The sequence below is a fragment of the Triturus cristatus genome, chromosome 7 (genome assembly GCF_964204655.1).
Source record: "Triturus cristatus chromosome 7, aTriCri1.1, whole genome shotgun sequence".
In the NCBI taxonomy this organism is placed as follows: Eukaryota; Metazoa; Chordata; class Amphibia; order Caudata; family Salamandridae; genus Triturus; species Triturus cristatus.
In genome coordinates this window covers 3,300,378-3,311,907 of record NC_140590.1, presented here as the reverse complement: position 1 = coordinate 3,311,907, position 11,530 = coordinate 3,300,378, and the positions used below count along the sequence as shown (strand labels likewise).

The 11,530-nt window shown below is 51.0% G+C and overlaps 1 protein-coding gene across 3 annotated transcripts in view; it reads left to right on the top strand.

The window, feature by feature from the left end:
* The window catches only part of LOC146808665 (von Willebrand factor A domain-containing protein 7-like), a 455,939-nt gene that overhangs the window by 97,555 nt on the left and 346,854 nt on the right, over window positions 1-11,530 (top strand). For all 3 annotated transcript variants that reach the window (XM_085615458.1, XM_085615459.1, XM_085615460.1), the window contains exon 4: window positions 997-1,093. In XM_085615458.1, the coding sequence (XP_085471584.1) occupies window positions 997-1,093 (97 nt within the window). The remainder of the gene's footprint in view (window positions 1-996; window positions 1,094-11,530) is intronic.

The following is an 11,530-nucleotide window of genomic DNA, read 5'->3' as shown; positions in this document are numbered from 1 at the left end:
AGTATTCTTGCTCGCTCTCTCTCTCTCTCTCTCCTTACTTTCTCTCTATCTCGCTCTCTCGCTCTCTCGCTCTCGCTCTCTCTCTTTCTCTCTCCTCTCATCTCCACTTCCCTCTCTCTTTCTCTTTTTATCTCCTCTCTCCCTATCCTCACTTTATCTCTATCTCTGTCTCTCTCTCCTCTCTTTCTCTTTCTCTCTGTCTCGCTCTCTCATTTCTCTCTCTCTCTCTCTCTCTCTCCCCCCACTCTCCTCTCTCTCTTCTCTCTCTCTCCCTCTCTCTGTCTCTCTCTCTCCCCTCTCACCCTCTCTCTCTCTCCCTCTCTCTCTCTCCCTCTCTCTCTCTCTCTCTCTCTCTCTCTCTCTCCCTCTCTCTCTCTCTCTCTATCTCTCTCTCTGTTTCTCTCTCTCCCTCTCACCCTCTCTCTCTTTCTTTCTCTCTCTGTCTCACTCTCTCTCTATCTCTCTCTTTGTTTCCTCTTCCTCTCTCTCCCCCTCTCTCTCTCTCTCCCCCTCTCTTTCTCTCTCTCTCTTTCTCTCTCTCTCTCCCTCTCTTTCTCTTGCTCTTTCTCTCTCTCTCTCTCGCTTTCTTTCTCTCTCTCTCTGTCTCGCTCTCTCTCTCTATCTTTCTCTATCTCTCTCTCTCCCCCTTTCTCTCTCCCTCTCTCGCTCTCTCTCTCCCTCTCTCTCTCTCTCCCTCTCCCTCGCTCTCCCTCTCTCTCCCTCTCTCTTTCTCTCTCCTTCTCGCTCTCTCTTCCCCTCTCTCTCTCTCCCTCGCTCTATCTCTCGCACACCTCCCACTCTATGCCTCTAAAAGTTTGACAAGCAGTGCCTTCTGGTGCGAACAGTGCGCATAGATCCGACAGTAAGCACAGAGCGCTGTGGTTAGATGATAGGACGGGAGGAAGGACAGACAGACGGGTAGAGAGGGGCAGAAACCTCACTAGATGTCTGCTTCCTATTCTGTACTTTAATAGAAGGCTGTTTTTTTGATTCCAGGATTTTTACAGCCACAGTAACTGGATTGAGTTGGGAAATGTGGACAACACCAACAAGGGCATGACGTTTCACAATGACATCATCGGCGTGATTGCAGGTAGGCGGTCCTTGCTTCCCACCCTAGAGGGGGCATGCGACACCAATGTACAGGCCCCCTGTGCCCCCACCACACAAGCCTTTCACTGGCTGCTCACACCAGGGGCGCATCTAGACCCGAACTTCGGGGGTGGGGGGAGGGAGGGGGGGGCGGGGGTTGCTAACACTCCCAGCCAGGGTTGGCCCTAGCACTGGTCGCACACAGTGCAACAGTCGTTTTTGATGCCCCCTCCCCCATTTCCTCCTTCTCCATGATTTACCTCAGTACCACTCGTCAACAATGCACCTCATCTCTCTATAGCCCCTTTCAGACAAACATTTCATTTTTTATAGCGCTACTCATAGTTTACTCACACTCAATTCTGTGATCTGCATGGTACATGTTCTTTGTAGCAGGCACATTAACCCTCTGCGTTGTGTAAGTAGCAGGAGTGCCCATGTGAGTGCACGGTGAGCGATGCAACAGTGTGAGAGTGGGGTAAGAGGAGTGACTGGCAGGGTGAGTGAGTTGACCAGAGGATTTTGGGTGCAGATGTGGGACGAATTAATGCATGGTTAATGATGGGCTTGTTTGAGTGAGATTGCAGCTTGAGCAGTGAGGTGGACAGGTGAGTGAAGTGTCCCATGACTGCAGGGTGAGGTACAGGGTGAACAGATCAAATGCATTGTGAGTGCATTGTGATCAACGTGAGTGCATGGTGAATGGTGTGAGTGCATGGTGAATGGTGTGAGTCCATTGTGATCAGTGTGAGTGCATTGTGATCGATGTGAGTGCATGGTGAATGGTGTGAGTGCATGGTGAATGGTGTGAGTGCATTGTGATCAGTGTGAGTGCATTGTGATTGATGTGAGTGCATGGTGAATGGTGTGAGTGCATGGTGAATGGTGTGAGTGCATGGTGATCAGTGTAAGTGGATTGTGATCGATGTGAATGCATGGTGAATGGTGTGAGTGCATGGTGAATGGTGTGAGTGCATTGTGATCGATGAGAGTGCATGGTGAATGGTGTGAGTGCATGGTGAATGGTGTGAGTGCATGGTGAATGGTGTGAGTGCATGGTGATCAGTGTAAGTGCATTGTGATCGATGTAAATGCATGGTGAATGGTGTGAGTGCATGGTGAGTGCATGGTGATCAGTGTGAGTGCATTGTGATCGATGTGAGTGCATGGTGAATGGTGTGAGTGCATGGTGATCAGTGTGAGTGCATTGTGATCGATGAGAGTGCATGGTGAATGGTGTGAGTGCATGGTGATCAGTGTGAGTGCATTGTGATCGATGTGAGTGCATGGTGAATGGTGTGAGTGCATGGTAATCAGTGTGAGAGCATTGTGATCGATGTGAGTGCATTGTGTTCGATGTGAGTGCATGGTGAATGGTGTGAGTGCATGGTGAATGGTGTGAGTGCATGGTGATCAGTGTGAGTGCATTGTGATCGATGTGAGTGCATGGTGAATGGTGTGAGTGCATGGTGATCAGTGTGAGTGCATTGTGATCGATGAGAGTGCATGGTGAATGGTGTGAGTGCATGGTGATCAGTGTGAGTGCATTGTGATCGATGTGAGTGCATGGTGAATGGTGTGAGTGCATGGTAATCAGTGTGAGAGCATTGTGATCGATGTGAGTGCATGGTGAATGGTGTGAGTGCAGGGTGAGCGTGAAAGTGAAGGGCGAGAATGAGGAGTGAGTTGTCTGAATGCCGGGTGCATTCCCAGACACTTGAAGTAACTCAGCATGTTATTGATGGCTGACGTAGAGTTTCAGATAGCCGTTAAACTATTGCAATTATGGCATTATTCAGGGACAGGGCTGGACTGGCCGTAGTGGGCACCTGGAGTTTTCTTGGTGGGCCGGAAGTGTAGGGGCTGTTTTTGGTGGGTTTTGCAGCAGTCCTGCAATAGCGGCCCCCTGTACCAAAAGCAGCTGCAGTGTTTTCCACCCGCACCCCCCCCCCCGCCAGCCTCCACCATCCTCCCCTGCAGCCAGTCCAACTCAATTGCCAGGGCCTGGTTGCGTTAGCAGTCCTGAATGAGGGATCGAGAATGGAGGAAATAAATAATGCGCTGATCCCGCAACAAATTTCCAGTCTTATGATTAGGGTTGCCAGCTCATTATTTTGTTGTTCCAGACGGTGCAAAAATAAGCAGTCACCTAAAGCCTACTTTCAGCACTTTTCAGCGCATACTTCGAACAGCAAATATAAATAGAAAGCACTTTTAAATGTGTTTTAGGGCTGCCTGAATGATCCATGACTGATAATTAAAGGGAGCAAAGACAGAAAAATCACATTAATACACAGGGGCATATTCTCAAGGACCTATCGCCAAGGTATCGGCACTTTGTCGCAGCCAAAGTCACGATAAATTTATCGCCCCATTCACAAGCTGGTGCAAACAGATGATATCACCAGTTTTCCGGTGATAGCATCCTCAAAACACATCACCAAGGATGACCCCGGCAACTATCGCTAATGAGATGCAGAGTAGGCGTTCCCGAGCAAAAAGTCGCGACAACACCACTCCATAACATTCTCAACGACCAGCCAGATCGGCGATAAGATCCCAAAACATGCAATAAGGCGCGTTAGCAGCAGGAAATTAACACCTGCTCTGAACTGGTGCAAATTCGGACCTCAACCGGCACCAGAAAAGGGAGCCCAGACCACAGCCACGCCTGAAGACCAACAGATGCCATGGACCACCACAGAGGCAGCGCGGACAAAGACAGCGGACCCACAGGAAACGCACCAGCCTCATAGGCTTAACACCAGAGAATGCACCACTACAGGCACAAAAGGACAACCATCCTCCGCATCCTGACCATCATTGCCCACAGGCTGACGGTACCAACACAGCGGACAACCAACATCCCTCCGCAGGCTTTGCTGCACCTGTTGGTCTCTGGGACCTTCCAAACAACAACTGCCAGAGTTGGAGGAGTCACACAGCCAGCCACATCCAAGTTCATCACAACTGTCTTGGATGCCATCATCAGCTTGGTACCCCAGTACCTATACTCCCCCCACACTGCGCAGGAACAGCTGGAGACCAAGCAAGGCATCTACTCCAAAGTTGGCTTCCCGCACGTGTCAGGGTGCAATGACTGCACACATGTCCTACTTGTGCCCCCTGCCGACTCTGCACACAATTACCTCAACAGAAAACACACGGATTCCATCAATGTGCAGGCAACAGTGGACCACCTGGGAATCACCACCAATGTCATCACCAACTACCCAGGCAGTGTGCATGATTCCTACTTCTACCGACAGTCCAGCATCAACCAGCGCTTACAGGATGGCACCCGTGGAAATGCACTGCTTGTTGGCAAGTACCAAATGAACACACCACACCCCCCAACTCCACAATCATGCAACTCACAACTCTGGGAATGCACACGTTACAAACTCACATAAACATGCCAAACAACATGCCCACCCACCATACATGACAGCACAACGTACTGCGGTAACCTGGGCTAGCCATGTACATGAGCCATCAACAGCATGGCACCTCAGCCACACAATAGCAGAATGTGGGGAGAGGTGGGAAGCAGGCATGTGCGACGAAGGCAAGTGACCCATGAATGAGAAGGTACACAATGCCATGTGTGGTGGAGATGTGCTGGACAGACTGCAGTATGCAGACCACAGACATATCCATGTCCACATGCACTGCTGGTGTTTGGAGTGTAGTGGACAGTGGATGCAACCATGTCACCCCAGCCAGTGGGAAAGATCCTGGAAATGTAGCTTGTAACGTCCCCCCCTGTAAGCGTGAGCGGAGTGGGCCGGCCCAGCGTATGCCAGGCCAGCATAGGGGTGTGAATAAAAAGCACGTAGCTCTGGGCGTGGTTCTCTTCCGGAATGCCCAATGTCTCTACCAGGGCGGCGCCTCCTAGCCTGCCACGAGGCTGACGCCTTCGCTATGAGCGGTGTTGCCTGTGATCCTGTGTGCCTGCTGCATTCAGGCCCGCTTGTCCCCGAACCCGTCTTGCCTGCACCTGCACACCCAGGCCTCACTGCTCACCTGCCAACACCGGCATGTGTCCAGGAGGGCCCACCACGTGCCGGCGCAAGCCCCAAGCCCGAGGCCCGCTAGCTTAGCAGCCTCCTCAGACCATCACGGTCTCCGCGACACAGGCCCGTAGTACTCCTTTCTCATTGACATACTCCACCGGACTACACAGCTGCCAAGTCGCTCACACATTTGGAACTGAGTCTTGATTATGCACTGGCAGAGAAGACACTTTATGGTAGATTTTATGTCACTGTACTCCCTTCGATGTGGTGCCACCAACTCTGTGCATAGCATCCGCACAACACCTGTCTGTGGTCCTTTGTTGACTACTGCCTTCGGCCTACACTGCGGTCGAGTAGGTCACACAGTTGGAACTAAGTCTTGATTTGTGTATAGCAGAGTTCATATCATTGAACGCATGGAGAGGAGTAAGAGGAAGACATGGTGCAGTTCGGAGGAAAAAAGGATCCTCGTTACGGAGGTGATCGAACACTGCCAACAACTGATCTGGTGTCACTAACTCCTTGAATTGCGAGCCAACGACACGTTGCTGAGGGCCCATGCTGACCGCTGCCTCGGGCCTACACTGCGGTCGAGTAGGTCACACATTGGGAGCTCAGTCTTGATTTATTTGTGGCAGCTTTTATATCATTGTACTGGCCTCATCGCAGACTGCATACCCCTTCAGCTCCGGTGCCACTAAGTCTGTTCCCCGACATCCATGGACACTTTCTTGTTGAACTTTGGTGGCGACTAAGTCTATGGACTGGGGGTTGTCTTCATCATCATGTCGGTGATACGGATTTTTGGGTGAAAACGAGGCTGTAGCATTCCATTCCTCAATTTGCCGTTTCCGGATGGCTTCTACCCTCTGCATCATGCCCTGGAGGACACCTTCCACTGTCCCCAGCAACCCTCTTCCACATTCGCCTTGGACATAGATGAGGACCCGCTCAGCTCGCGTGGCCCTATCTCACTGCACCGCAAGTTACCGTTCCGTGGCGGGGTGCCTGTGCCCGCTGCAGTGCATCCAGGGTCACTAACTCTGTGCAGCTCAAGTCATGGACCCTGTCCGGTGACATATTGGATGGCCTCTGAGACGATGGCCTTGGGGTCATCAACGCCATGTGTCTGTGGCCCTGCGCTGTCCGCTGCCTCCGGCCTCAACTGCGGTCCACCAGGGCTCACACATCAAATCGATTTCTGACCGGCCCGGACGTCACATCACCGCAGGAGGCACACGCCACCCCTGCCAGAACTACCTTCAAACGCCAACTGCCAAAGTCGAAACAGCCGTACTGGCAGACCAACGGAGTTGCTCACACCAGTGGTGAATGCCATCATCTGCCTGATACCCTGCTCAGCACTCCAGGTGCCACTAACTCAGCGCACCACGACTCATGGACCATTTCTGAATGAGTTATGTGCTGTGGTGAGCTCACGCAGCAAAGTCACCTCAGGCAGTGTGGGGGACCTGGGACGAAGATGAGTAAGATGATGCATGTGTAAGACACCCCACTGCAGCTGCATCAGGAATGACCCGAAGGGACACAATCCTAGAAAATTTCTTCACAAGAGCACGCTCAGCTCTAGTGCCCCAACATCAGTGCACTACGACTCACTGACATTTCAGTTTGCAGATTGGGTGACCTCTGTACTTGCTCCGGCTCCCTCCATGATACTTCGCAGTTGTCTCTGTAATGCTGGTGTTTTTTGTTTCCGTTTTAATGGTGTTCACTGTTCAAGTTGTTGCCAGTACCAACCACTCCGTGCGGGCTGGCTTACACTCACCCCACACCCATCCAGCACAGGCGTCACTGTACATGTGACCCTGCCAATAAAAGGGCCGGGCACACGAGCCCATGGCCAGTTCCACAAACTATCTGCGTGTGTCCGTGTGGCCATGACGTATGCATGAGGGCTCCGGGGCCTACAACATTATATTGTGCTGTGTAGAGCGGACGCAACCATGTCACCGCTGGCAACGGGTAAGACCTTGGACATGTAGCTTTGTCGTCACCCACTCAATATATGAGAGGAGTGGACTGGGCAGTCATACGAAGGTCCAGAATGGGGGTGTGAATGATGATTCCGGTGCTCTGGGCGTGGTTCATAGGAAATTGTCTCCTGAGGCGGAAGCCGGGAGCAGACACATTCTCTTTAAATTGTGCCGCATGTTAGTTTTTTAACTTCACTTATGTTTTTAATTTGCTATTGTTGGACTCTCTCTGTTCCTGCTTGTCTCTCAGCCGATTAGGTGCTGGGTTTCTGGAGGGAAGGCACGCACTCGCTCCGTCACGGGAGCAGGTGGACATCTTGCGGGGATATTGCGATCAGCACGCTAGTGTTTCGCTCCTCGGGCTCTACTAAAGAGGATGCAAGCGGTCAGCGGGCGTGCCGATGGCACGCCATAGGCAAGGCCGTCTGCGCCCGTCCGCGCCCAAACGAGCCCTGAGGCCAGAAACGCTGCCACTACCAAGGTAAACATGCGCCATCCAGCCTCTTTATATTATTCAGCTGAATCCTTGATTGAAATTAAAACGCGCGCACAAGTGAATAATTGCTCTCATGTGAACTGTATTCAGAAGCACCTGTACACCTTAGAAGGGCCGGTTACCTGCAATCATTGTCAATTTCAAATGGTAATATCTGCAGGCGATCCTCAAGCCCTCGGTACTGCTTTAGAGCCAGTTACCATGAGTCAGAAAAATATTTTGTGTAATGTTAGATCCCTTGCTAAACGCCCATTTGAAATATGGGACACGATTGTCTCGCATGATCCTGTTTTATGCTTTTTCACTGAAACATGGTTTTGCCCCTCAAATCACCCCATGATTACCCCGGCCACACCAGAGAATTACAAATGTATTCATTTGGATAGAGAGACTAAAATAGGAGGAGGTATTGCCATCGCTTTTAAAAATCACTTGGATGTGAAGTGGGTTTTTACTGTCAGCAACGATTGCTTAGAATTAGGAATTTTGAAGGTTTCTTTGTCTTCTTCCGACAGATGGTATGGTGCCTTAGCGTATCGGCCCCCAGGACCCAGAGATAAATTTGCAGCTCTCCTGGTAGAACATCTTGCACTACATGTACTTGCTGCAAACAATTTTCTTTTGCTCAGAGATTTCAATTTCCATGGGGAATATTCTGCCGATCCTGAGGTTAACAAACTTCTTTCCTCCCTCAAACTAATGGGACTTACCCAAAGAGTTGAAGGCGCCACTCATAGACCAGGCCATCTACTAGATCTGGTATTTTCCAACACAGACCAGCTGAGATGTGATCCCCCAGACCCCCTTTTTTGGACCGATCATTTTATGATCACGATCCATATTCAGCAGTCATGCCAGAAGAGCTTTAAACGATCTATTAGACAAAACCCTGAACGGCAGAGGACCTGGTGCAATCTCTCTTTAGAGGCATTTAATGAGGTTTTCTCCCCGGATCCGGTAACTAACGTCACGGAAGTATCCAAAAAGTCAGAGGCTTTTAACATCGCCTTAGAAACAGCCTTTGATGCTGTTATACCAAAAAAGAAACAGGGCTCCCTTCAACGGCGGACTTCCACGCCTTGGTATTCCGTGGAATTGAAAGTGGAAAAAGCCAGTTGCAGGCGATTGGAAGGAAGGTGGCGCACTAGTAAGACTGATAAAAACAGAGTGCTTTATAGACAGTCTCTGTCTAAATATCATCTGAACTTACAAGCTGCCAGACATCGGTTTATCATCAACCATATAGAAAATGCCGGCAACTCCCCGAAAACACTGTTTGGCATAGTACGGGACTTTGTATCCCCCAAAGTCTGTAGACAGGCGCCCATGGAATCCCAGGAGTTTTGTAACTCTCTGGCGACCTACTTTCATGAGGAGATATAAAAAATTTGTGAGAATTTCTCTTCACCAGCCACTCTTGACTTGGTATCTTCTTCCAAATTTGAGGGGCAGGATAAGATAGTAGCCAGCTCCCTAAATAGTTTTGAACAAATTACAATGGAGGAGGTCACAAAAGGCCTTGCTGGGGCTAAATCTGGGTCACCATTAGATCTCTGTCCGCCAAAAACTATGGCGCTTTTAGCCTCAAGCTGTGCCCTGGTAATCCGAGATATATTTAATCATTCCATCCATACTGGCACTATTCCAGCTATCTGGAAGGAGGCATTTGTTCGCCCTATATTAAAAAAAACCACTGCTGACCCCTCAATTCTTGATAATTACCGCCCCATTTCAATGCTACCACTGCTGGGAAAAATATTAGAAAGTATTATTAATCGACAACTAAGTTTTTACCTGGAAGATAACCATATTTTGGATCCCTCGCAATCGGGTTTTCGGCCAGGCTTCAGTACGGAGACCGCCATTTTGGCGGTAACCGATTCTCTCAGACAGACTGTCGATGCGGGAGCCTCAGTGATCCTGATCCTCCTAGATGGCGGAGAGACTTTTTTCTTGTGGTATCAATGGGACAGCTCTGAAATGGCTTAAACACTTCTTGTCTGAGAGAACCCAAACTGTCATGTTGGGACCTTATTCCTCAGCAAAAATGCACCTTGACAAGGGCGTTCCTCAGGGCTCTTGCCTAAGTCCAACTCTTTTCAATATATATATGGCTCCGCTGGCAAGGATTGTCGAGCAGCTGAGTTTTGAGATCATCTCATATGCTGATGATACGCAGCTTATGTTTACCATCGGACCAAACCCAGAGCTCGACAAAATCCGTTTTGCCACCGGTATGCTTGCCATTTCCAACTGGATGAAAAGAAACTGTCTCCAGTTGAATCCGGAAAAGACGGAGGTTATGTTGATGGGTAAAGCCACAGACAGTTGGTCGGATGACTGGTGGCCTGTTCAGTTGGGGACTGCCCACTCCCCCAAACAGTCAGTAAAGAACTTAGGTCTAAAATTGGACCAGGCTTTGACCATGAAGGATCATATCGCGGCTACTACGAGTTTGTGCTACTATGGTCTGAGGCTTCTTAGGAAAATGTTCCTTACATGCCCACCTCTCACCGCAGAACTCTAGTCCAGGCAATGGTCATCAGTCGTCTGGACTATGGCAATGCCCTGCTGGCAGAAGTGGGACAGACCCTATTGGCCAAACTCCAAGTAATCCAGAACACCGCAGCGAGAATGATCTTAAATCGCCCGGCAGGATCGGCTTCGGCTCCTTTGTTAAGGGAATTACATTGGCTAACAGTAAAGAAGAGATCCTTTTTTAAGATTTGCTGTCTTACACATAATGCGTTGAATGAAAGAGGCCCCCTCTTTGCGGAAAAAACTATTAAAATACTCCCCTTGTAGGAAACTTAGATCCAGTACTCTAGATCGCCTCCAGGTTCCTTGAATCCACCTCATCCGCACTGGGGGTACAGCCTTCTTGTTGGAAAGGCGTTCGCCGGAGGGGGGTTCGATGCCCGTCTTGCCCACCCCTTTGACCCACCTCTCCCACGTAGGCCGAACCAGGCGCGCACACCCTGAGATACACTACGAACAGAGTGACACCACACGTATCTTTGTAGGACGATAGGTTATTTTATCGATGATTTCAAGGGATCTTTATGATCCAAGATGCAAGCAGTACAGCAGTGGCACAAGTACCACCAATCGGACGTGGGGAATGGGGGTAGTGGGACAGTCTTTCAAGATAGTGTCTCTGCGAAATACCCTGCGGATAGCTCACAATCCTCGAGCTGGAGGGTGTCGTGTCTCTGGGCGATCTCTTACCAAGTCGTCCTCAAGGGGAGCGCCGCGAGTCTCTCAGCAGGCACAGGTGGTCGGAGTTCAGGAGCCGCGATTCCGTCAGCAGGGCTCAGATGGTTCGATAGCTGGGGGCCGCGAGTCACTCAGCAGGCCTAGGTGGTTCAGTGTTCGGGAGCTGCGACCTCGTCAGCAGGGCTCGGATGGTTCAATAGTGAGAGGCCGCGAGTCACTCAGCAGGCCCAGGTGACTTCAGCGTTTCAGGAGCCGCGACAGCGTCAGCAGGCTCGGATGGTTCCAGGTCTTCTCTGCATTCGTTTCTCCGGCACCCCTTGTTATACTCCACTGGCTCTTTGAAGTCCGGAGTCCTCGCAGAGGGGGGACTGGGGTGACGGAGGGGGTTCGGCGGGATTTCCTGCCGCTCACTTCTTTGTTCTTTTCAGGTGGGTCTGGGAGGGACCCCAGACGCTCGGCAGGGGAGGCGCCTGCTCCCCAGGGGCCTGGTGGCCGATCGAGTCCTCCCGGGGAAGGCGACCCGAGGTGTGACTGGGCTGGCGCCTCTGGGTCTGGCTCGAGGGTTCCCGCTCCCTCGGTCGGACATGCGTGGTAGGGTGTCGAGTCTGTCAGGGCTCTGGCCGGCCCTCGGATCTGGGTGGCTGGGGCGGCCGGAGTCGGAGATGTCGTGTCTTGAGGGTGGTTGCAGGTTGGCTGGATGATGGAGAGGG